The sequence below is a fragment of the Tinamus guttatus genome, unplaced genomic scaffold (assembly GCF_059628265.1).
Source record: "Tinamus guttatus ecotype Peru unplaced genomic scaffold, ASM5962826v1 Tinamus_guttatus_pri_ptg000530l, whole genome shotgun sequence".
Taxonomy (NCBI): Eukaryota; Metazoa; Chordata; class Aves; order Tinamiformes; family Tinamidae; genus Tinamus; species Tinamus guttatus.
The window spans coordinates 976,687-1,003,380 of record NW_028289064.1 but is presented as its reverse complement, the minus strand read 5'-3'; the positions used below and the strand labels follow the sequence as shown (position 1 = coordinate 1,003,380).

At 41.3% G+C, this 26,694-nt stretch overlaps 1 protein-coding gene across 6 annotated transcripts in view; it reads left to right on the top strand.

The window, feature by feature from the left end:
- The window catches only part of CREM (cAMP responsive element modulator), a 28,791-nt gene extending 10,305 nt beyond the window's left edge, over nucleotides 1–18,486 (top strand). The window contains exons 1-6 of one of the 6 annotated variants that reach the window (XM_088533967.1): nucleotides 1,212–1,279; nucleotides 2,436–2,533; nucleotides 2,655–2,797; nucleotides 8,037–8,225; nucleotides 15,987–16,143; nucleotides 17,365–17,814. In XM_088533967.1, coding sequence (XP_088390093.1) covers nucleotides 2,481–2,533; nucleotides 2,655–2,797; nucleotides 8,037–8,225; nucleotides 15,987–16,143; nucleotides 17,365–17,509 — 687 coding nt within the window. In that variant the 5' untranslated portion in view covers nucleotides 1,212–1,279; nucleotides 2,436–2,480 and the 3' untranslated portion in view covers nucleotides 17,510–17,814. Of the gene's footprint in view, nucleotides 1–1,211; nucleotides 1,280–2,435; nucleotides 2,534–2,654; nucleotides 2,798–8,036; nucleotides 8,226–12,011; nucleotides 12,107–15,986; nucleotides 16,144–17,364 lie in introns of those variants that run through there. The other 5 variants (XM_088533970.1, XM_088533966.1, XM_088533968.1 and 2 more) reach the window with 5 other exon arrangements.
- The last annotated feature ends 8,208 nt before the right edge of the window (nucleotides 18,487–26,694 follow it).

Below are 26,694 nucleotides of genomic sequence, written 5' to 3'. Positions count from 1 at the left end.
ACTTTAAAGGGCTTGGTGCGGAGTGCTTAAAGGTTTTCACAGCTTAGTGAACGGTACTGGACTGTCCTGCGCAATTTTGGTAATCACTACGGCTCCCCTTAGTGTTTCCCCTGTGGCTAAGAATGCTTTTGCCCCAATTTTCTTAAAATCTGATGGTGAAATGACGACTGAATTGTTTCTTACAAAGAAAATTGGTGTCCCAGGTAAGAGAGGCTGGATACTAGTGATGTGGGAATTTTTACCTGCAGTCATGATGACAAATGTGTTGTCAGAAGTCTTTCTAAGAAGCTGTCTTTAGTGCTTGAGACATCTTAGTAGCTTTCAGCTGCAATAGAAAAACCACACAGAATTATTATATTTATCTCAGATAGAGGTTACAAGAAGAAAAACACAGGTGTAGGTGATGGGGCCTAGGAAGGCTTTGAGATTCTAGATCACTGTGGAAACAGGGATGGTAGATGGCAAAAAAAAAAAAAAAAAAAAAAAAAGTTCGGTCAAACTTAAATTAGGGTATTCAAAATAATTATTGCTCTCTGGAATCTACACCTGTGATTTACCAAAGAGTGAGCTTTATCAGATAAGCATATTAGAGTAATTTCCAGTTTCTGTCATTGTTTTTCTTTCATTCAGTTCTTACTGGCTAATAAGCTCTAGGTTTTTACTTCAGTTGCATTTGTGCATGTGGATGGCAGATGAGGTGGCTCTACCAGAAGGCTTCATGGGCCCTATAAAAATGCTTGGAAAAGACTCCATTACAGAGTTGGCTGGGGCTGTCCTGTGATCGCCTTAGCTGTTTTTTCCTGCCACCTTGCATTTCCTCCTGTTTATGTGTCTTTATTGTGGTCTTCTATCTCTCTGTCTATGCCAGACAGTGGGAGAATTGGAAAAATGGTATAAGTTCACTTAAATAAACTGAAGGTTGATATTATTGCCTGCATGACCTCTCCCTCAAACACCTGCAGCACTAAACAGGAAGGCAATTTAAACTTTGTTTTCATTGCTTTCTGGATGAAAAATACTGAATGTGCACATGAAAAATATGTTCTTTATTGTTTTGTTGTTTCACTTGTCAGAAGGTTTGTGATTTAGATTTTTTGACTTCTGTGCTTGCTTCCCCCACACTGTTTCAGGTTTCAACAGGCTAACATGAACCTGAACTTAAATGTGGTCAGAAGCCCAACAGTACCTGAAATTTAAATGTCTGACTCATGTCCAGGAAAAATGGCAGTGGCTTTCTCTTGTTAGCCTGGTGAACGTGCTTGCTCACTATTCAAACAAGGTGAAATGTTACATTTTCTATTTTTGTTCTGATTAAAAGCTTTGAAATTTCTTGCAGTCTTTTCATTTTCTCTTCATTTCTTAAAAGGCATAAAATTTCTTATGATTTCCCTACTCTTTCCCCAAAGTACTGGCCCTCGCTCTTTGGCCTTTTGGAAACTCCTCCTGTCACAGGAAGGTTTAAAGGCTCTAAGACCCTCTTTTGCTACTGTTTGTCATGGGACACAGAGGATTTTTTTTCCTTCCTCTCTGTCAGAGAGCTCTCTTTTTGTGATAGGGCACCTAGGCCCTTGGCTGTTTAATTTTGTCTTGGCTTTGAAGACCGATGTCACAGGCTTGGAGGTAGGAGATGTTCCTAGGAAGATCTGGGGCTCGACAGCTTTGGTCTTAGACTAGGAACCCGAAGTGCTTGGAAGCCTTTGTGTCTCTCATAGATCCGAGCAGTCAAACGAATCAAGAAAATGGCACTTTTTTTTTTCTTGTTCAATAGTCGCTTTTGATTCTATATAATATTGGCTGATAAAGGGTATGTTTCAGCTCCAGGTTTTGATTTCTTTTGGGGCAATTTTAAGAAAAAAGAACCTGTGAAAATAATACTAATAAAATTTTGAGAAAATGAGACATTGTGAACTTGTCAAAAGTTTCTAGAATTTGCACAGTAGTACTATGTATTTGTATGTATGCATATGTATTAATAAGTGTAATAAGTGTGTATATTTAAATAAACTTTTCTAAATACCCTTGTGTGCTGTGGTTGTGAAGAGGTTTTTGTGTTGTATATTAATATATTAGTGCAAAAGTCTGCATTTTAAAAATCTAGCTTGTCTTTAAAGGGAAACTAATTTGCATAATACTTTTACATTCCAATAAATCTTTTGTTTGCACTGCTCTTTCCTTGATGCCACTCAGAAAAATGTTACCTGGATTACTTTGATTTTTATTTTTTGATGGAAAATGTTGTCTTAAGTGCCTTTATGTTAACCTCATAATTTCTGATTTGCTCTGGCAAAAGCAGTCTAAGATCATGTAATTTATGATAAATACATGCATAACCTTCCTGTATATGAACATGGAAGGAATTTTTTAAAACTTTTTTTAACAATTTTTTGCTTTTTTTTTGAATGAAGTTATGAATTTCAGAAACTTTGCTATTACAGGTAGCACCAATTGCAAATGCAGATGAGTCTGCAGAATCGGAGGGGATGATTGATTCTCAGAAACGTAGGGAAATACTTTCAAGAAGGCCTTCATACAGGTAAGGATTTCTTGGTTTTGAGGGTTTTGTTGTTTTTTTAAAGGTAGCTTACACATTATGACAAAACATAGACACTAGTTTTCTCATATAAATTTAAAATTCTGTGTACATTCTCTTTTAGGAAAATTTTGAATGAGCTATCTTCAGATGCTCCTGCAGTCCCAAAAATTGAAGAAGAAAAGTCCGAAGAGGAAGGAGCCCCCTCTGGCATTCCTGCAATGGCTGTGCCAACCAGCCTCTATCAGACTAGCACAGGGCAATACAGTATGTGTGCAAACATCCTGTGTAGTGCTGCAGTACATATATAGGAACAGTCTCTTTTCCAAAACAAACTTCATAGTGAAGTAGAGGTGTTTGATGAAGAAAGAGAGCTCTGCATTTCTAAATAATTTTGCTTTTTTATATATATTTAATTTCTGCTAACCTGGGCATGGCAGACTTTTAGTCTATTTTTTTGGTAATATTTGGTAATATTGATTGGTAGTTTTTTAGTCTCCATTGGTACAGCATTATCTTTACACAGATAAATTATAAATGTTATAAATTACTGCAGTTCCACATTACTGTAATTATTGGTGTCACAAATTGGCAGTTAGTGAGCTTTTTTTAAAGTATAAGGTTGGAGTTGTCTTTTTTGTTGTTTGCTTTTTCACTTTGAATTTGTTTTTTTTTTTAAATGCCCCATCTCTTTTCCTCTCCAGTGTCCAAGTAAGGGTAGAGTATGAATCTTTTTCTACTTTGAGTTTTCCTTCTGCAATGGACCATTTCTCTCTCCCTCTTCTTTTTTCAAATCTTAACATTGTGTTAACTGTGGAATTAACTCTAATTGTGGTCTTAAACTTTTTTTCTTACAAACACTACTTAAAAGTTAGATTCACAGTTCTATAGACTTTTGAGAAAGCATTGAAAAGCCATCATTCCTGGTATTATTGTTGGGCTGTCATCTACGGGCTTATCATTGAAGGGATTAATTTCCAGTATCTTTTTTTCCAGGTTTGTAGTGAATAAAACCTCGGTTTTAGTGTTATTTTTCATGTCTCCATGAGCAGACATACTGAAAAGTAGATATTCTTTCTATAATATAATGACAGGAAAGTTGTAACAGCATTGTGTTCTGAAACACTTTTGGGAATACAGGAAGTCTGCTAACTAACAATGGAGTATAAAGAGGATGGAATGGCTCTCTACAAGTTATATTGTAGTCACTATTAGAGTTCTTCAGAGTTATTTTTAGTTTGTCCAACCAGAGACCAATTATCAGCTTTGAGAAAGCAGACTTTGCATATAGCATTACCCACCCTCCTGCATAAAACCAGTTGTTCCTGGGATTCCTAACCTGCTTTTCTTAGAGTTTCAGTGATCTGTGGACAGAAATAAATGTCTATGTCATGATGTCAAGTATCTCAAGCGCTCTTTTTCCCTGGCTGCTTCATGGTTTTCCAGTCCAGAATCTCACAGATACCCTTGACCAAACTCAATTCTCTTATTGAAATTTTTAAGGATTTTTTTTTGGATTGACTTGGGTTTCTTTTCAGAAAAAAAAAAAAAAAGCAATTTCAGGCTTAAAATGAAAGCTCTGTATTATCTGTGCTGTGTTCTTGTGATTCCTCAAACACCTTTAAGGAGACTATTCTCATCCAAAGATATTTTCATTTGAAAATAAGTATAAATTCTAGTATTGAGAAAGCATATCAAAGAACAATGAAATCATCATTTTTTTCTTTTCTTCAAACAGATACTTGTTTTCAAAAAATCAAACAGCAGAGAGCACCCCAACAATATGCTTGAAAAATGTAATTAAATCTAATTTATCTTAATTTCAACTTGGCTTTAGCATGAGCCAAGTGTAGAAGAGTTCTGTTTTATGCTGCTCTTTCTTTGAATAAATTGGATTCATAGGCTAAAACATGTGCTGTGAGTTTAGGACAATTTAATCTATAAATACTAATTTGATAAATTCTCTTCAGTATGCAGTAATTAGGCACTGCTTCAAGGTGCAATGTCAGCCTTCATAGGCCCTGCTGATTCTGGCTTACACGCTTTGTTTCCAGAGCTTTGTCTTCCTGGAAATGACTTTATTACCCAATTTATTATCTCATTAATATGCTATTTTTTAGCTCACCTGCCTAAGTTAAAATGTCATACACTCTTTGCTGCAATTATTTCTTTGCTACCTCCATTTATGGTTAGGAAAAATTCCATCAAAATGTTTCTTAGGGGGCTGTTTCTACCCACGAAGTTCCTGCTTGCCACAGAAGTTAGCTGTGAGGTTGGATCGAGGCCGCAGCCGGGGTGGGCATCTACTGCTGAGAATCAGTAAAGGGGCTTATTGGGAACCCTCCCCGAGAACCCGGCTCCAGACTTATCGTCCTCAGGACTTCTGAGCAGCCTCATTCCAAGAAAACAGGACCTGCTGTCAGGGAGCACTGTCCAGGATGCAGCATCTCGTGGGCTGAGATCCGTGTGGATGCGGTGCAGCCGGCGCTGCCCGGGCCTTGTCTGCGTCCTGTGAAGAGCTCTGCACCTCGGTTCATCACGGCCACGTCCGACTGCCTCTGCTCCTGGCCAGCGTCCCGTGCGTGGGCTCTCTTGCGAGGCAGCCTGCAAAGCAGCCTCAGCATAAAGCCCTTACAGGTGCCCGTGGCCACAGAGAGTTTGTCACTGTAGCAGTGTCACTGCAGCAGTAGCACATCCATGGTTTAAAACGGGGGTCACGTCCTCCTTAGCTTGTAACTGCTTGTTTTCTCTCCTATATTATGCAGGACGGGCCATATGGAAATAAATTGGTGTTTGAAAAGATCATCTTGACCTCCCAGCCTCTGAAAGGCTGGGATAACTATTTAGGGGAGAACTTGATAAGTAAACGTAACCTGACAAAAGACATTTTGTTTTCCTATTAGCCGCAATTTTTGCTATTACTCGCTTACATTTCTTTTTGCCTGCCAAGAGGGCCTGTTGCCATGGCTCTCCTGAATGTCTTTTTCCTCGGAGCTTCTTGGTTTTGGCTTTTGGGACCTGACAGACTGACGGACGTGACCAGCTAGATGAAAAGTTTTTTCCAGTTACTTTCACTAACCTTTCTATATGTTCACCTTTCTGTAACAGGAGTTGATAGTTTGTCATAAGGCAAGTCTTACAAGCTGTGTAAGCTGAGCTGACTGCAGAACTGCTCTGCCTGTAGCTTTGCCATGCTGGTTGTTGAGCACAGAAAAATCAGTTTGCCTCCTCCGTGGGGATGCTCTGAACACGCGAGGGTTGTTTGTGCTGCTGACACGTGTGAATCATCCCTTGCCTTTTTTTTTTTTTTTGCCTGCTTGTGCATATCATGGTGTCCTTTCTGAAACAGTGCACAGGAAATTAATACTTGCTTTAAATAATCAGCATCTTTGCCATCTGTTTGGGTTGGGTTGCTTGCTGTCTTAGGGCAGGTTTTTAAAAGCTGGAGAATTAAGAAATTCTTTTGGGAAAGGTCAGTTTTAGGTGTTTTTCCCTGTTTTGGAAGGGAACAAAAGATCTGAACTGCTTTTCTCCATTAGAGCTGTTGATCATGCTCGGAGAACGACATTAATAGTATCACTAGTCTTTGGTCCTAGCTAGAAGATGAAATCTGCCTGTGTGATGGGTAATTCAGGGATTTTCAGGAGAAATCCTGTGCTCTTCACAGGAGTCACAGTTTCAAGTGGGGCTGAATTACATCAAACCTCTGCATAGTGGCTGAGATTGAGAGAGTGGAGGGATGGGGAGGTGGTGCTGGCGCGACAGGAGTCGGTCTCGTGCAGCAGGGAGCTGCAGGAGCTGGTTTGTTGCCCTCCAGGCGCGCAGGGTTGTGCTCTCGCTGACCCGCGCGCTGCTGCTGCTGTTGCTGCTGCTGCTGCTGCTGCTGCTGCTGCTGCGACGCGCCTGCCCATCCGGGTGCCCCGTGCAGCTCGGGACCTGCTGTGATTCCCTGCTGGGGTTTTACCGCCCGGGCCCCTAGCCTGGCATCTTCCCTTGGGAGCGCTGCGGTTCCGCCACGGTCTGAGCTGCTCCTCGAGGGCACCAACCGTGCGAGGCAGCGCCCAGCTGGGCCCGGCCTTGCGCTGTGCGAGGCAGAGGTGGCCAAGGCTGCGGGAGGTTTGTTTGCTGCTGGGAGCCACGGCTGTCCTGGGCGTCACAAGGGAGAGAGGAAATGCTGATTTAATTGGCTTAGTTCTCTCTCCTCCGCCCTCTCTCCAAGTGGGACGTTTTCTGCACTGGAGGCCAGGCCAAAACAGCCTCTTACTCCATTTTTCCTAGTGCTTTATGGAACTTGTGAGCAGCGCACAGCTAGTTCCTACGTGATGCTACTTCAAGCGTGGAGCTGGAGGTCACGCTGATCTCCGTTGCAGCAGTGCAGATAGGCCTCAATACTGCTGCCTGAGATAAATTTATTTATTTACTTATTAAAAAACAAAGAAAATAAAAAGCTGGTAATTGTCCACTTTGTTTTTTTTTTAAAAAAAAAACAAAAAGTCCAATTCGAAAATATTATCTGAGACTCTAGTAATTATTTAGTGTTTTCTAGTTTGCTAATAACAATTCGCAAATCAGCTGTTCCTACTTCAGTGCTCTTTGCAAGTAGACTAGGTTGTTGTGTCATGTTACATTTCAAGATAGTTTTGAGACTCTTTTGTTCAGAGTCTTTCTCCAAAATTAATTTGGGGTCTTACAAATAGTACTCATGACAGGGGATGCTTCAAGAACATCAGCAAAGATGTGAACCTGGCTGAAATTGAAGGAACTGGCAACCCTGAACCTGCACTTCCATATGATTTCAACAATCTTGAGCTGTTTTAAATACAATAATAATGATTGTGGCTTAAATATCTTCTGGGGGAGAAATAAGTTTGTTATTTCTTGGGAACTGGATTCTCTTCTGAAAGTTATCATAGTGTGTTTATGGTCTTGACAAGGACAGTGCTAATTTTAAAAGCAATTAATGATGAACCTCTCGGGAATTTGATTTTTGTCTAAATAATTATAATCAATCTGAGATTGCCTAATATGAGTTTTTAGGGATAAACTGTTGACCTAAACTTTGTCCTTAACTAAGAAAAGAATGTGAATTGTTCTTCCTTGTCCATATGTCTTTTTAAGGAAGTTGATAAAATGAAATTAAACTTTATTTTTGTGGTGTTTGGCACCATAGAATTTTCTGTTAGACTGATGGGAACTATCAGTCTTTTTTTTTTTTTCATTTTCTTGCATTAAAACCATTTACGGACTGTTAATTACCTGTGCAGGAAGCAAAGAACGTGTGTGGAAAGTTGCTTTTTCTATCAGATACAAGTAGCATGTATTATGAAACAGGTTTTATATCTACGTGAGTCTGAACTAGCATTAAGCAGATTTTATTAAACAGCTGCTCTCGAAGCAGAGGGATGGCCGGGAGTCCTTCCTGACAATGCATGTTTAAAAAAGAGAGATGTGCTTTAGCATGTTATGTATCCTCTTCAGCCGCCTAATACCTCTTTTCTTTTTCTAGTTGCTATAGCTCAGGGAGGTGCAATCCAGATTTCCAGTCCTGCCTCCGACGGTGTCCAGGGGCTGCAGGCCTTAACGATGACCAACTCCGGAGCTCCTCAGCCGGGCGCTACCATCGTGCAATACGCGGCCCAGTCACCCGACGGCACGCAGCAGTTTTTTGTTCCTGGAAGCCAAGTTGTTGTCCAAGGTATATATTTGTTGTCCAGGGTTTACTGTATCTTAGATTTTTTTTTTATATATATAAAAACACCTTTCCCAAAGGCTTTTTGTCCTTGTATTATTGCAGTATTAAATATCCGTGCATATAAGATGACAGAAAATTGGCCTTAGGAGGAGACTGAGTTTCTGCGCTCAGTAAAGCGGCTATTTCTTTTGATTAAACAAGCTATGAAGAGGAAATGACAGGATGAAATCACTGTCTGCTTTGAATTCTCATGTCCAGGCTTTGTAAGACATGTTTAATTGCAGTAAAGGTGCTGTTACAGTTTAAACTAAGATGCCAAGCTGCATAATTCTGTCTCATTTAGTATATTAAACTAATTTAATTTTTCAGCAGTTTATCAGTGTTCATATAACAAAAGTTCGGAAGTTATTTGAGCTGTTATGAGGAAATATTTAGTACAGGTTTTCCTTCCAACTTATGACTCTTACAGTTATTAGGAAGGATTGGACACGAGATCCTTGCTTGAAGCTGGTCTTTATACAGAAGAGATCTATAAAGCCCTGTAAAAATGTGTACACATGAACTGAACTGTGGATGGTGAGTTCTTAAAACTTATTCTAGATTATGCGGAGTGTTTTTTTCCTTCCTCTGCTGAGACAAGTTGAGAGCCAAAGATATCTTGAATTCTTATCAGGACGAGGGCAAGTAAGGCTGGGATTACAGTTATGCCGAGGAAAGCCATGGGAAATGGAAAAAGATTTCTGCTTAGAGACACTAAATCAGTATCTACCATAGAGGATAAAAGCGTTTGTTTATTTCTGTGTATTTATTTATTTTGTCAATGCAGAGAAGTACAGTAAAACGTCTGGATAGAGGCTCTCTCTTAAGACCAAACGACTGTTCTAAATACACTTTGAAAACACCTGGGAGGCCTTTGCCTATGTATTTATGGAGGGGGTGAGAGTCATCGACTGAATGTAGACACAGTTAAGTTAGCTAGTTGGTAAGCTCCAGGTTGAGGCTTAGTTTGCCCTAGTACAGGTATTTGAAATAGATTTTGGCTTAAAGAGCCTGTTTATCTGTTTGCTGTGAAGGAAACCCAGGAAAGAAATTAAGACTAATACCACAGAGTTAGAAGTTATTTGAACTTCTGGAAAAAATGCTAAATAATCATAGAATCGTATAATCCTTAAGATTGGAAGGAACCTTCAGAAATCATCTAGTCCAACCCACCTCATACCACACTTCAGTTTTTCTGTTGCCTCTGATTAAGTCTTTGTTCCAATACATTATCATTTTAAGAGTTTTTGGAAGCATTTCAAGGAAGCTGTAGGAATATGATGTGAAAAGCTGTAATCCAAAAAGAGCTTCCATCAGGCAGAGAGTACAGTCACAGTTTTAAATAAAACAAGCAATACTCATAAAACTTACTGCAAATGCCCTACACATTGATGTGAATACATTCAGCAAAGCCAAATTCACTCTGTGATTGTGGTGCATGTATTTTGGGTAGGAGTATGATAAAACTTCTGTAAGTATGTGCATAGACATACATTTCTTAACATGGAGAGCTTCTTGGTCACTCTAGTTTGTAGTATTTAAAATGTCCAGCTTGATTTTTCAAGAGCTCCTAGGAACAGTGGAAAGTAGCTCCTCGGTCGTTTCCTGCAGCCTCGCCAGCCTGGTAGGAAGCACAAACCATGGAGACCCTGGCAGATTTTCAGGGGATTTTACCTGCCTGGCCCTTCTTTATGCCCTCCTTGTGCAGGGCTCTCCAGGCTGCCTCCTACCCCCTTCCTCAGTAGTTCAACTGTGTGTGGGGTTATAGTCTGTCACCTGTCTCACCTGTAATTAAAACTCTCGAAATGTATTTGGGGACGGTTGCTGAGTAGTTGCTATATCTTGTTTCTGAAAGTGTCTAGGTACTTTGAGCTGAATTCTTGATGTTCTCTGTCCGTGCTCGGAGAAGTTGCTTGTATCTGGAAATCTGAATTCTCTTCAGTGGTTCTCTCTGCTACTTTGGCCCAAACAAAGTGCAGTGCTCTACCAATGTTCATAGTTGTTGATGTAGAAGAAATATGTTACATAAAGTAAACAGTAAGTGAGCAGGAACTCAGAGATAATAAAAAATACAACATTTCAACTGAATAATTGCTCTTTTGATACTGAAAAATCATTTGGAAAAAAACGACTTAAAAAAAAGAAGAAAAAAAGTGAATGCACCTAAAAATCTGTTTCTCTGCAAGTAGAGGTAAAGCAGAGCTCTTTGGAGTGAGACAATAGAACTAATTGGGTTCACAAGTCTCTAAATCCTTACTAGAGATCAGGTGGTCTGAATGGATGTGTTAGAAAGTCTATAAGAATATAGGTGTGATTTATGTATACTTTGTAGTTAACTGTACACCTTATATCGTGATTGCACAGATTTTGTTAGAAAAGCAAAATTCTTAGTAGCCTTTGCACTTTTATAAGGAGCATATAAGCTTTATTTGTAGTAACAGACATAAAATAAAAACAGGGGTAGAAGAAGTCTGTCTCAGAAATTTCAGATAGTGTTTTATATGTATTTTTATTTTTCTGAAGTATTTGCTGGTGAATCTTGGGTAGCAATGGATGGCCTCACAGAAACCCATGCTTGCTATTTTTGATAACCTCCAGTAGGAGGAAGGGTTAATATAAAAAGGCCAAGGAGGAAGATAATGAAAGGTCACTCAGTTGGAGCAACAAGTTGACATTTATAGGCAGAATAGGAGGCAATTTTGATCCTAATACAGATTAAAGGCTTTTTTTTTTTTTTACTAGCTGTATAAAAGGACGAATGTTTAAATATTACGGGAAATGACTGTATAGAAGTCCTATCAAAATTATTCTGTTGGGACCTGTGTGTGTTTGCGCAGCACAGGTAGTGAGATGAGCAGAGACGTTTCAGAGCTCCGCAGCTGTGATCTCCTCCTTGCGTGAGTTCTGCTCTGCCCACGTGGCCCCGAGGGAGCCCCGGAGTCACAGGAGCCCTTTCCTCGTGCTCCTGCCTCCTGCACTGCTTTCTTTGGCAGGGGTTCCTAGCAGATAAAGTGCCAGGCTAAATCAGTTTATTGCAGGCAAAGGCCGTAGTTGTTGTTTACAGCGCTGTACATACCCAGCAGTGCCTGCCTGCTGCTCTGAGTCGGATCTCACTTACGGTGGTGTAAATCAGGAGTAACTCGGTTAAACTGAAGTTGTTTTTTTGAGTAACTCAGTTAAACTGAAGGTTTTGTTTGTTTGTTTGTTTGTTTTCTTTCTTTTTTCCTTCCATTTTCTCTCCTCCAGAAGCTTTCTTGGACTCATCCTGGAAAAGGAGGGGAAAGGGGAGAGGTCGCCCTTACCCAGGGCTACTGCCCTGCCTGCTATTTCATGTGAAGCCACTGCCATTTGGCTGTCTTACTGTTTGCTTTCCAGGGAGCTTCAGCCTTTAGGACTTTTTTTGGTTTACTTATTTGTTAGAGATTATTGCAGAGCCTTGCCTTTCACTGGAACGGCTGCAGAGTTTCTGCTGGTTTATATCCAGTCACGGCTTTATCGCCATGATCCCTTCATGAGTTTTGGAGTCACTTTGTCATTTCTGCCAGTCAGTGCTCCAGGTCTGGCCGCGCAGGCAGCTGTAGATGGGGCATGAGCGGGCGGCGAAGCCCACAGCTCGGCTGCGAGCCACGAAACCAGCGTGTGTGGGCGGAAGGAGCCCGCCGTGCGCGGCAGCGGGGGGACGGAGCAGCCGGTGACAGCGGCAGCCAGTGAGGTCACGGTGATGTCAGCGCGGGCGCTGGCGCCGCTGCCCGCGCCGCTGCCTGCGAGCAGAGCGCGGCGCCCGCCCCAGCAGCGGCACTGCCTGCGCGCGGCACCGGCCATGGCCGTCACCGGCGACGAGACAGGTAACGCGCGAGAAAAAACCAAAAGTGTTCGCTTTTTACGCTAGGCTGTGCGCGGCTGGGCTTAGTGTTTGTGACTTTTCCTTTTGAACTTATTGCTGTAACTCTTTCATCTCCAAAAGCTGGCAGAAATAGGTTTCATGATAATTAGTGTAATATCAGTGTCATTTAACAGTTTTCTTCTTAAAAAAATCACTGTTAGAGCTGGCAAGTTCATGAACAAATTGATTCAGATAACTAATCTTTACTACTTGATTCAGGATTCTGCTGAAAAATCCATGAGTTTTCTTTTAAATCCTTGTTTTTGTAGAGATATATGTTGCTATGTTTATAATTATGCTTTTTATTGCCAGAACAAAAAAAATGCTGCTTTTAGATTTAGCAATAAACACTTGAGACTTGGTAAGCTAAAACAGGCTTAAGTGTAGCCGTAAGAGGAAAGGTGGGCTTTGTTTTATTAGTATAAAGATATCTTTATGCTTTCATTGCTAAAGAAAATGGTGAATGCAAACAGCTTTGAAAGAGCAATAAAGTGGAATGTTGTAATGCTTGCTTGTTTTCTCCCACTGTTAAAATGGTCTGTTCCTCAGCTAATTGAGTTCAAAAGGCTGACGTCATTAGATTTCCTGGAATCGTGTTGCAGTAGGGAACTGGAAAAGTTAAACTCCAAACAAGATACACATTGACGTCAACTCCAAGTCATGCTGTGATTTAGTCAGTTCCCTTCTGCTTTGTCAATCCCCTCTGGCAGATCCGTAACGTTCCCTGGCTTGCGGCCAGCTCCTTGCATCTTGCTTATTGCTCTTTCCTATTTTTTCATTAATCCAAAGATAAGTATCCGAAGTCTGTGTTTTGTGATGTTTTATGCTCAAAGGAATAATGATTCATGCCTTACTTAGCCAGTTTAGTGGTGAAGTTTAAAGCCCTCTGATAAGCCAGTCCCCTCATGACTCACAGGAGGGAATAAATACACTAGCACATAGCAGGATCAGATTTTTCCCTGGCCAATGGAAGAATTCAAGTGCAGGAGTGCTCTCTAGTGTTCAGCAAGCTGGTTTCCCCGAGAACCTGCTGATATAAGGTGGTGTGTTTTTCTCCTGTTTCACTCGTGGTGTTCATTTCTCTGAACGCGATTTGCAAGGGTAGTTGTGCTCTTGGATTTAGCTGTCTGAGGGTTTTCTTTTCTTTTTTATTGTTCATTTTCATTTTGTAAGTCTAAACTCAAATCTCTACATTTTTGTAGAGTGACTTTTTACTCTTCTGCAGTTTTAAGGAGAAAGAAAGTAATTGACCTTGGGATGATGAGTTAGGGGGAATCCACCGTCCCCGGGTCTGTTGTAATTCTCAGCGCTCCTCTGTTGCCTCCTGTGGTGGCTGCACACTTGGTGCGTTGTGAGAGCACAAACCACGATAGCTACTGTGCAGGTATTGCAAATACTTCCAAATGTGCCTAAAGACAAAAACAGGCTTGCAGTTTACCAAGCCCCCCCTTTTTTTTTTTTTTCCTGTGGTTTTGTTCAAGAAAAAATCCCCTGGCTGTAGATTACCTCTGCAAAACAGGTGACTGGAATTGCTGTTAGCAGGCTGGGTGCTGTGTCTCATTTGCAGGAATACCCCTGGAGCTTGATGTCGGTTCATCAGAAACAGCCATTCTTTGTGATTTTAGACTCCTGTCAGTGAGAGCAGAGCAGAGCGGCCTCTGTGTGTGTCCAGATGCTGACCTAGAGGGTACTGCTTGCTTCAGCAAAAGGGTACATTAATGGACTACAGCAGTATGATGTTTATTTTTTTCTAGAGTATCCTTTCTGTTAAACTCTGTTTTGTTTCTCCCAGTGTATTTTTTTTTTCCGGGGAAACAGCATTTTATTGTAAAGTTAGAGATAATATGCAACTTTTTTTTGCAGAGTTAGTAATAATTCACACTAGTCATTTAACTGTGCTATAGTAAGTACTTTATTGTAGAATAGAAGATGCTTAGTCATTTTTAACAGCTATAATCTGGATTAGGTAGATTTGTATGACCAAAACAGTTATTTGTGTCTCCTATCATACTTCCGGATAGACAAGCAAGCCAGTTATTAGGCAGGACGGACCTGTTATTAGGATGTACATCATGGGAACGAGGTGGACCTCGTGCTCCAGCATGTTGCTCCTCACAGCGATGCGTGGGGATGCGGGCCGGGCAGGGGCTGGGCCCCGCTGTGCCCGGTGCAGGTGCCCATGGCCCCGAGCCCTCCGCAGCGCGGCAGGAAGGGCCCTGCGTCTCCTGTGGCGGCAAGTCAAGCGCAGGTGACAAAGTAGGAGGTGATCCCAGGTAGAGATGACCCTCTTTTCTCCTAACTTGGTCTATAGGCAGTGTTGTTTCACACTGGTTTTTCATTCGTTAATGCAAATAAAGGGAACTTTTTTTTTTTTTTAAACTGAAGAGAGGTAGAAGAAGGTAGTTTGTGTTGTAAAGTCTATAAATGTAGGTGATTTGATATAAAGCTGAGGCTAAAGAATTTCTGCTCTTCCGGTTTTACAAATAGCGGGCAGACGTACCGTCCCATCGGGATAAGCGGGCTGCTGAAAAGGAGTGCTCTGAGTGGAGGGCTAAGGAGCTCTGCGGTGGATGTGCAAAGAGGGGAAGGAGAACAGAGCTCCTGGCACCTTGCAAAGCCTTCATCCACCCATCCTTCTCCAGGGATTGTCTTTAACCTGGCTCAGCTCCAGGGTCCAGGCACTCCCGTGATTCCACATGCACTTTCACCCACAGCAGAGAGAGGGGAGAGGTGAGAGCTGCAAATGGTTTAAGCAGATGGTGATTTCGGAACACACGTCTGTGGAGAACTGTAGTCTGACACAATAGTTTGATCTTGTTTTTTTCACTGTAATTAATGAAGTACCTGCATCAATTTTTCTCAAAGAAAAACATGAATAGTAATTTAGTACCAAGTTTAGGGTTTTGTTTCTTTCTTCTCCTGTAGGTAAGTTCTGACTCTTTATTGCTTTACTCATCAGCTTCACAGTAGTGCTTTTGTCTATATTTTATCTTTCTAAGTTTTTTTTCCATTATTTCAGTATTGCTCTAGAGAATTGAAGTACAAATTTTGTATAACAAAACAGCCACTGAAATTTGATCTCTTATGTCTAGTTGCTTTAATGAAGAAAGTTGCACATTGTTTTGTAATAATATGAAGCATTTATGGAAAATAACAGGCAAGTACTTGCTTTTAATTTTAATCAGGATGCATTTTTTTATTTGAATTTTCTATGTCTGAAACACCTGCGTGTGCTTCCTTAGGAACTTCACTTTATTTGAAAGCTGAGGATAGATCCCATAGAAACAAAGTATCCTAGAAATAAATATAGCAACAAGGTGAGAGTATCAGAAAGCTACTGTTTCCAAATTGCATGCCAGACTTCAAATCTGCATTTAACTTGAGGAAGCTCAAAGTTGACCAGCTCAGGAGCTGAGTCTGAATTTTTGGACTCCTGTTTGCTGTGTAGCTACAAACTCCATCCTGTGCAAGAGCCACCCCCTTCCCTTGGCCCCTAACGCAGCAGCATCTGTTAGAGGACCATGGTGGCAAAAAGAGCAGGAGCCTCTTCGTGTGCCAGCAGGAGCTAACTGCCTGAATGTTTGACAGTGTTTCTGGAACAGCTTCACAGGCTTCATCTGGCTGGTGGGCAGCAGGCCAGAGCAAGGCAGGTAGCTAATTCTACAGAGTAGAAATAAAAGCTTATGAAATAACAAGTACGACATTATAGACCTGTGAGATATTTTGTTATAGGGATCCTTGACAGCGCATCATCAGAAATCTGTAATTTCTGGGGAGACTTGGGAGACTTTTGCACAGTTCTTTTCTTGTCACAACGTTTACAATGTGATTCTGTGCTGCAGCTGCCACCGGGGACATGCCAGCCTACCAGCTCCGCACGCCCGCCACGGCCCTGCCGCAGGGGGTGGTGATGGCCGCGTCGCCGGGCGCGCTGCACAGCCCGCAGCAGCTCGCCGAGGAGGCCACGCGCAAGAGGGAGCTGCGACTCATGAAGAACAGGTAAGGCTGGGCAGCAACTGCCTCCCTTCTGCAACATAGAAACCACCAAAATCTAGTAGAGATTTCTTCTTAAAGTCATGAGCCTGTGGCTGAGGGAGGGAATGCAAGAAATTCCTTCTGTGTTGTCAGTCGTGCCACACTCTTATATCACTGGTAAGCAGCGGCTGTTAATCAAGTTAGAGCTGTGCTCGCATCTGGTGAGCTCAGATGTGCTCATTGCCATGGATTTTTGCTTCTGAAATACTATCGTAATTCAAACATCAGTATTAGTTTTGTCCATTACAGTTCATCCTTCACATAATCTAAAGAGAGGCTTACTGCTGAACAAATGTTTTCACGCATGTTTTTGATAGTAAATGACCAGCATGCGATCATGTTGACAGCTGTCTGTTAATGATGCTCTGAAGAAGGCTTATCCTCAAATGGAATGATAGTTATGGAATTTCCTAAATAGCCGGCCTCTAGGAAAATTTCCTGTGTAGTGCTACATTGATTTAATTAGGTGTGCCATTTGGCACGGAGTGTGAGGTGGTGGTATATTTTCTAACTAGTTGCATGGGTTTTACTGTATGCAGTAAATATCTGTCTTTTACTGTGCCTTTTCTCTGACTGTTCTTAGAGAGCTTTTGCTTTTTAAGTGCAAAGCTGCTGACATCAATGGGAGGTCGATTCATGCCTTCCAGAAGAAATAGCCCACTGTGCAGATACATTGACTAACCACTTGCCTTATGATTGAGTTCATGGTATTGCTTTGCTCTCATGCCTGTCCTTACTTTAAAAGACTCAGAAGAACTGCTGCGTTGTTGTAGTTTTAGATTTTCCTCTGTTCAGTTTTAACACTGCCCGGTGTCTAAACCAGCTCTGTCGCATGCTGGAAAGTCTCATCTCACAACCTGGCAATTCATGTTTTCAAATGTTGAAGGAGTGGAGCCTGTTCTGTACAGTCCAGCCGATGCATTAGCTCTTTCTCACTGTTTTTCTCAGTCCATTTGTGTATTGATTCTATCACTGTCATCGTTAGTGTTAAATTTGTTTTTGAGTTGTTTAAATTTTGTTGTTCAACCATGTTATTGCTTGTGGCTATCTGCTGTTCTGTTTGTGCAATCCAACAATTGATGGTGGTTGTCGTTATGGACTGTAGGGATTGCAGGTAATTTCATTTTTCCAGTGTTTGCCATGTTGTGGCTGTTCCTGTAGTCATTTACCTTGTATTGGTTCCAGGGAAGCTGCCAGAGAATGTCGCAGAAAGAAGAAAGAATATGTCAAATGTCTTGAAAATCGTGTGGCTGTGCTTGAAAACCAAAACAAGACTCTCATTGAGGAACTCAAGGCCCTCAAAGATCTTTATTGCCATAAAGCAGAATAACTGTCTTTCATTTGGACCTTGTTTATTACGAACTTTACCCAAGGCATGAGAGGAAGCAATTCTACAGATTGCCATATGAACTTGAGAAAGAGACACTTGAGGCCCTTGTGGAATCCAGTTTTGCTTAGTGGTTTCAGAGTGATTTGGGAGATGTTCCAAAATTTGGAATTCGGTCATAGTCTCCATACTCTGCTGAGCTTTCTAGTAGCATGCAAATGGCTTTTTTGTTTGCACTTTTTACTTCTGCTTTTTGCAGGGAAGCTGCTAAAGAATGTCGACGTCGGAAGAAAGAATACATAAAATGTCTGGAGAGTCGTGTTGCAGTGCTAGAAGTTCAGAACAAGAAACTTATAGAGGAGCTTGAAACCCTAAAAGACATTTGCTCTTCCAAAACAGATTAGTAGAAATATTTATTTTACTGTGAACTGACTAACATATGTCCGGTTACTTTATAAGGCAATACATAGCCGACATGAATTATGGCTTTCTCTTTGTGTCATTTATATTATATTCCAACTTCTAACATTCCTGAAATGCTTTCCTGCTTTTTGTCAATTTTTAGCTCTGATTTCAGCAGTTTTCCGTGCTGCTCTCGTCCACCTCCCAAGGAGCCGAATGTTAACGTGTGTAACAAAGTTAAGAAGCGCATAATTTCTAAGAGCTATTTCTTTGCCATATATCCACATTACTACTTTTTACATGTTACTGATAGCGTCCTGCACATACAGAATATTTTACAGTTGTTTTAAATGAATCATAAAGATAATGCATCCAGTAATACACAAAATCAAACTACTCAAGGTATCTCAGGAAAGAGTTTATAAAGAATGTTATGATTACATGTATGTATTAGAATACTAGTCTACAAATGATTTTATGGCATATTTTTATATTAGTTGCTTTGTGGAAAAAGTATTGTATTGCTGTCACGGAGTGCCATGGTTGAAGATAGTTTTTAATAGAACCATGTTGTTTAACCTGCGTAGTGTCTGGTTTCATTTAAACATCTGTTTATTTGAGATGCTTTAAGGGGGAGGAGAAGAAAGCATACATCAACTCCATGACATTTTACTGAGTGTATTGCAGATACTTGAAAAAAGCTTTCTGTCAAATCCTGCTATTTACTTGAATTTTCTGTAGCCTGTGAAATATTTGATATATTAGAGATTTATTTATCAAAATGTCATTTTACATCCTGAGTGTTTCCTATTCTAGATGCTGGACAACTGTAGACAGTTATCTATAGTGAAGGATGATCATGTAGTCCTTTCCACTCTGGAAAGTGTTGAGAGTAAATAAAGGTTGCTTAAAGAAGGAAACTTTCCAATAGACAGTAAATATTTGCTGACTCACAGAGCTTCAGAATAAACTGTAGTTGAGAGCTGCAGATATTTAACAATAAACCCCTGCTTAAACTAAGATGACAGTTCTGGTAAGTTCATCACTTGCCAACTTTACATTCCGATTTGAAGAAGAACAGTGCATATACAAGATTGCTCCTGGGTGTTTCTTCAGTTCAGGAATGGCCTAAGGGAGTCTTGGCCCATGCAGTCTGTGAACGGAACGTCTGGGAGCTTTGCTGGAACCAGCAACCCCAATGAGTTGGTAAGAAAGATTTAGTGCCTGCTTAGTTGGCTTTACAAGATAAGAAAGAAAAAGAAGGTGGAATCCTGCCCTCACTAAAGTTATTAACACTTCTTTACTTGATTTAAAATGATTTTTTTAATGTACTCTGTCACTTTCCTAAATTATTTGAGATAACATAATTTTTCAGATTGTTTTTGAAAAGCCCACAGGGTACTTAAGTGAGGCCATATTTTTAAGAAGAGCTTGGCTCTCCTCTCCCTTCCATACAGCTACTTCACATGGTTTAAAAAGTGGCAGGTCCATGCTGCAGTCTTTATAAACTGCAGCAATAACGTCCAGCAAATTGCGTGTTGTGGCTCTGTCACTAGAATCTCTTTTCTGTTACAGGTCAGCACTGCTCCTTACTCCCCAAGGAACTTGAGACTAAGTGGAAAGAAACGTGGGTGCAGGGTCGATGCCTACCCAGCACAAACGTATTTTGTGATTTCATCTTCTCTGTCGTATCTGGTATTATTGTAGGCAGAAATTTTGATACATGGCACCCTTGTGTGTTCTGTTATCTGTGCAGCCTACAGTCATATCTTTGCTAATGCTTATTCAAGATTTAATTAATGTCTGTCTTTTCAGAGAAGAGGTGGGGGAAAAAATAAATTCAAATGTTCTAAAAGTGTTTGGTCATTCTGGAAAACTCCATTTCATACACTTAAGTGCAGCAAGGAAAAGCATCCTGCTTCTGAAAAGTCCACTGGGTCATTTAGACTAAGACTAAGAAAAAAGAAATGTTTATGACATTCATAAACGTTCTTTCATTCTTGATAATGTGGCTTGGGATAGAAATCATGTTGATATAACTAGTAAACCAGATTTGTGTGTTTAAAGTGAGAAGGAGCAAGTTCAAATAGGAACAAGGCTGGTGAGTTAGAACCAAGGTGCATCCTGTGGTGAAGGAAATAACTTTGCTGAAGGTAAGCAAAGGGTGCTCTGCACAAATGCCAAGAGTCTGTTATTAATTTGATACTGGAAATGTATCAATAACAAATATAATAGTAAATATATAATAGTGTATAATAAATCCAGTATAGCATAATAGTATAATAGTAATCCAGTTCTGAAATGGTTTGGGAGATGTACTTTGAAAACTCTGTGAGAGCTTTGCTGAGATTAAATGAAAATTAGGAGGACACCTCAGTAAGGAAATAACACAAAAATAATTATGTGCAACAAGACTGCTTAAACCTGGGTCTTTGCTCAAGCAGCATGTCAGAGGATTAAAGTGATAAACAGTGCTAGGATATGTGAATTAATTTTAGATTATAGAGGAAACCATAATAAATAGCATTAAGTATTTCCTCAATTTATTTTTGTCTTTAGACTTGCAGTATAATTATTAAGCCTTCACAAGTTTTAGGTCATAGTTGGAGGCTCTGCTAGAGGCCACTTCAGTGAGATATTAGATGCTTCTGAACGTACATCAGCACTGGAATCCCTGGTACATGCAGGTGGGCTGTGTCCAAGCACAGAAGGTTTGTTTTGAATTCCCACCTACCAGACTTGCATTTGCGCCTCTGTGTCCTGTGCTTTCTTGTGTTTCTCTTCAGGAGTTTCAGAAATGAAAATGCCGGACACTGTTATTTGTTACTCCTTCCTCCCCATGCAAAAAAGCTAAAATTGGTGGGTGTCCCTGGGGGCTTTGACTGACATCGTTTTTGAAGCCCTGTTGCCTAGTAGTCCAAGCAAAATTGTGTGTGTTTGGATAATGGCACCCAGCTCTGGGTAGCAGGCCAGTAAGTGATCGGTTTATAAGAAGCATGTCAGACTTCAAGCATAAGGTAAGTCCTAAGGTTTTTATCTAAATTAGTTACGAATCTTTTCCTGATAATACATTTTGATGGAAGGGAGGAAATTGCACCCTGTATTTTGTCTGTCTCTTCACTTTCTGATCACTTTTGGGTCACTCAAAGGCCAAACAACCTGTTTGTAGAGAATTGCAAGATGGATCAGAGACTGTCCTCGAAGCTTCTCCATTAGTGGCCTTCGCTAGCAAAGCTGTCCCTTTGACTGCCAGGTCTCATTTTTTTGCGTAAATGTGGATCTCTTGCTTTCTCTAAAATATCCTTGTATTTGAAACGACAGTGCAAACATGCAGATTGCCCGTGGAAGGTCTGTGATGCAGTTGTCAGTCACTGACTTTGGGAGATACAGTGTCAGTGGCTGCTCCCGTTTGAGTACCACACACACACAGAGGTGAGGACTTGCCCTCTATCTCCATTTTAATTCCTAAGTTTTTAGCTGAATGAGAGCATTGAGGTGAAGAAAGCAAATCAAAAGAAGATTAGACACATTCAGCACTTGATGCCCTTGTGTAGCAGCATGGGGAAGAATGCCCAAGTCCAGTGGGCATGAAAATACTTGTACAGAGTGAAGTATTTGGAGATGTTCGTTAGGATTCGCTGTGCCTGACTGTGCCTCCAAAACAACAGCTGCTCCTGAATAAATTACCATTCACCTTTATTTTTCTCCGTGGGGTTGAGTGAGAGGTAAAATCCCTCCAGAAGGCTTCAAATGGCTTTCATCATCTCTATTTTATCTTGAACCCTGCAATTGTGGCAACAGTTGGCAGATAGCAAGTCATGTTCAGAGAAATCTGTTTAGAAAAGATAAAGTCATTTTTTTTTAATTTAAATTTCCACCTGAAATTTCACTTTTGACTATGCAATAGTCTGGAAAAAACCAGCTTTGTTTAAAATGCACATTGATTGCTAGCTGTCAAATTGCTCAAAATACCAACTTTTTAAGCATTCAGGCTTTAAATAGCTCCATGAAGTATATTGTTGTGTTCAGCACAAGGTGAGAGGGGTGAGAAGGAAGAGTGGATTGCCTGTTTTCATTAAAAGTCTTTACAGTAAAAGTACCTGCCAAGTTACTACTCCCAGGTAACAGAGGAGATTTCAGTTCAGCCTATTCTTTATCTCTGCCACTGCTCAGAGTAGGCATCCAGGGGCCTTCATGCCTGTCTTTGTGCATTCAGTATGGTTAATGCTTGGCCTTTTTAATTATACAGCCCCTCTATGAGTATTTTCATAAAGGTTTGCCCACATCACAGCTGTTGAAGAGGGAAGTTACTCCCGTGTTGAGCTGCCTGAATTGCTTCAGATTTTCTGTGCCTTTGGTCTTAGATGAATTGGTTTTGTGCCTACCAAACTTGCTCCTCTTACTATGCGTCCCCCACCCCATCCAACAAATAAATTCCTGATGTTTTTGATTTGGTTTTTTTTTTTTTTTTTTTTTTTTTACTGTCAGTAACCCAGTCTGATGCTGAGAAACAGTAAGTTACATGAGTAGCTCTACCAAAGTGAAGTGGAAGCATCCACTGTGTCCTCTTCTGTATTAAAGACCTGCTTCTTTCTTTGTCTCGACGCCTGTAGCCGCTGAGTTTTGATGACTTGTCAGTAAGGGAACCTTCTCCAGAAGGATAATATCAAAACTGCCTTCTGTCTTACAGCTTGGGTGTTGTTGGTTTTATTGCCTTTTCCCACCCCTTGCTGCTATTTCTACTCTCAGAAAAATGTTGCTAGGAATATAAGACAACAACTAAAGAGCAGGCGTGTCTAAGTTTTGCTATTTGATGGCTTTGTCACCATCTTTTTTTGATAGACCTGGGAAGCACCTACTTTTCTAATGAGAACATAGCACTGAGCTCTGGATCCAGTACAATTTCCATAGCAATCTGATTCCAGCTTGGATCTATGCATTAGGGTCCATACTGTGGCATGAGAAAAACACCTTTTGGGCACAGTATCATCCATAAGACCAAAATATTAAAGGAATCCGGGCTGATTTGTTGCAAGGAGAATTTGAGCACTGCCCAAGCTGTGTTTTATCAGAGCCAGGAGATTTTTCATCAGTACCAGTAGAGAAGGCTGAAATAATTGTGGTGGTTCTTCTGTAAGAAAATTACATCCCTCTGGTACCAAACTATTTTCTCCCTTGCTGAATCTGTGTAGTAGTTTCCAGATTTCTTTGTGACAGATAGCTGGAGGATCTGCAGGAAGGTGCACATCAGACTGCAGGGCTGTTTTTTCTCGAGCAGAATTTCTCGTAGCTCCCAAGAGAGCCCTGGACCTCGCGGAGGGAGCCCTGGGTGACGAGGGATGTCCCGCTCGGCTTCCTGTGCAGGTGCCACCTGGGATCAAGGCTCTTTTCTTTGCAGCTAAGCAGGGTGCGTGGGGAGCAATGGAAGAGAAGCCCTCGGGCTGTGAGAACTGTCTCTCTGCTGCCCAGGACAACCCAAGCTGCTGTGAGCTGGGAAAATTGGGACTGAAATAAGTGTATTGTGTGTGAGCAGGGTCTTTTCAGATTGTTAGTTCCCGTGGATTTTACAAGATCTCTTTGCAGTAATGACTGTACAGATAAAGACTTAAGGACTGCAAGCGTTATCTCCCATGGGGTTTTCCAGGATTTTCGTTCTGTCCTTTTCAAATGTAATTATCGCTCTGTACTGTTATCCTGCAGGTGTAAGTGTAATAGCCAAATCCAGGGTGATATCCCTTTTTTTAGTGAGGTACCACTTCAGAGACAGGCAGCAGTAGCATGACCTGCTTCTGTTTTGGGCTGCCTCACTTTGTGACAAACTTAGGCTAGTTCTAGTATTCCCTTAACTTAAAACTTGGAGAACATCACTTAGTTTTAAACCGGATTTATAATATTCATACAGAGTGGGCAAAGATAGGTAGAAAAGTCAATTTATTTTTCTTTCACTCTAGGCTATTTTCTAGTCCATGTTTCAGAAGTTCCTGTTTTTTCCCGCTTTTGAAACAGCTTCCTTACTGCAACTAGTTACGAAGCATAAGATTTTGTAGTAAGGACAAAGCCTCGATGTGAGAGTCGAATGCAATGTGTAGTTTAAAGGGAAAAAAACAACCTCGTTGTATTATGTATGACTTAGAAAAAAAAAAAAGGAAAAGGAAGTGTCTTTGTTACGATAAGTGCTGAGGTTTTTCCTCCCCATTAATAGCCATATCAATGGAGTTGAGGATGATTAATGCATCTTGTGAATGGAATTATGGTTATAAAGATGTCATAGTTCAGAAATCTTTAGAAAACTATTGTTTTGTTTTGTGTTTTCAAAATGATTTTGAGTCAGGCTTTTAGTGGTGCCATTTCCATGATTTTTCAAATATGGTTGTGCTTATCCTGTGTCAAAGCCGCACTGGAGCTCTTAGCGCCCGCAGTCCGGAGGACGAACGGAGGAGGCAGGTGAAGAGCCCCTGTTCCTCTGAGCGTGACAACGTGAGGCCCATCTGGGCAAGGCAGGGCCTGGCAGGGTAATAGGCTGTTATTCTGGCATCCACAGGGGCTGCTGCTGTGAAGGTAATGTTCTTCTCGGAATAAAAATCTTGTAGGTGTTTCTTAGATCTGTGCCTTAAGTCTTACTGAAATAAGAGAACTGCAGACGCGTTTGTGAGTTTAATGTCTCCTGGGATGTTTTTGGTGATGAAATCAGTTTTTAAGAATCAGACTTTGAAAGGTTCCAGTAGTGTGGTATGAAGTTAAAACTCTCCAAATTCCATGAGCTGCCATGCAAAAAGAAAAAGCCTAAATTATCTCACACCTGCTCTACTGGGGAAGTTCTCAGGTACTTAAAGATCAGGACTTACACCTGGAATTGCAGACCTCAAGAGAGTAGCGGGCAATCAGAGTGTTGTGACTCATAAAGCAGACATCCTGGTGCTCTGGTTTGAGGCCTAACCTCATTAGCCTTTTTGAAGTGGAAATGAGTTCTGCCTGACGTGGCCAGAGAGGAAGAGGAAGAAAACCAGGGTAGAATTAACGCATTTTTTAAATAGCTCTAGTGTTAAGAGTAGTGGTGTGAGTGGGCAGGTATTTGTGCATCGGACCTGTGTTTGCTTAGGTCTGTGTTAGTTTTGAGCAAGATTTGGTCCAATGCACAGGGGTCAGGGCTCTGTTGTGTTGGGCACAGGATGGGAGACTGTAAATTCTCAAAAATGCTCTACCTAGTTTCTGTTCTGGTATCTTCTCTAAGTTGTCAGCCATAGTTGTCTCCTGCTGCTAACAGGTACTTACTGATATCCACCCCTTATGTTCTGTATCTTCTAGATGATTTTTGTTTCCTTGATATATCGATCTTCTTTCTGAAGAAATATCTCTTATGGCGCACTCACGCTTGTATCTGGTTCCTTCTAGTACCTTTTGAACCTGAGGGTCTCTTTTGATTGACATCTCAAAGATTTCAGAGAAAGTTTCAGGAAAGTAGGTGGTTGCCAAAGGGAGATGCTGCTCGTGCACTTTCCGAGCGTGCGACGTCAGCGTTGTTACGGGTGAGGAAATGGGGCTGGAGATGTCCCGTTAGGCTCTACAGAACCCCCTGATCGCAGGGCCTCCACGTGAACCACCAAATGTGAGTTTTCATCAATTTTACTGCAGACAGAAGGGTTTGATTGCTCACCCAAAGCACAGGCTTGCATAGAGTGTAGCATGTTTGTTTGGAAGGCAGCTCAGGCAAGGCACGCGTGGCCGAACCCCCGGGACGTCCTGCTGCCCCGAACCGTGGGGCTGCTCGCTGCCCTCGGCCTGGCGCTGCCGGGCCCAGAGCTGGGACTTGGGGCCGCGGTCTCGGGTTTAAGCGTCCGCCGGCCGCTTTGTAGACTGCCACTGGGCAACTGACTTTAGAAATAGACCAGTTGTGGCGTGTGTGCTCTGTTAGAAAACAAACAAGCAAACGTTGCTGTCACTGCCGAATATAAGGCAGGTGAGCAGAGAAGGTGTGGGAATGTTCCCTGTGGGAATCCGGCCTTCCGAGTCAGAGGGCTGAGCCCAAGACATGAACAGAGCAGAGAGGGGAGCGGGAGGTTCCTGCTCCTGTTGCTCCCTGGCACTGGGGAGCTGAAGGCCTGAGCTGCTACCCGGATAGGGAATGGGCAGCCAAAGGGTGTTATGGACGTGGGGATTTCCTGCATGCAGCTCTGTGAGGATCTACTGCAGTTAGAGGTGTTTTGTGTTGATTAAGAAGGTGGAAGTTCAATATTCCTGCAGGTTTCCAATGTAGCTAGTAATGAAAATGATTTGTGATTTGATAGTTGTTGTTTTGCAGATATAACCATTGTATTGACAGTTTTTTCAGTTTATAGTCTTCCTGACTGATAGTTCTGTTTAATGGAGGCCAAAATGGATATCCTTTCATCCTGATTGCATTTCTACTAATAATCATAGCATGTTTTCCAAGTACATGAAAAATGATATTTGCATTAGGAAAAACTGTTACTTGAAGCACAGTAATTATTAGTTCTGGGTCACAAGAGCAAAATATATAAAACATTAATATCTTTTGAAACATAATGTTGTGAAGGGGGAAAGAAATAGCACAATTTTAATCAGGCATGTGGAATTTCGATTTTGGAATTAGGAAGGGTGGGGAGTAAAACAAGGGAATGCAGTAAGCAAGAAAAATAAAGGCAGTGACGGAGGGCGTTCATTCTTTTGACTGGATGATTTCTCTTTTCTAATGAATATGTTACTTCTGCTTTACTACCATGAGTGTTTAGTATCCTGTCCCCTAGACACGTCTCCAGTGACTCCAG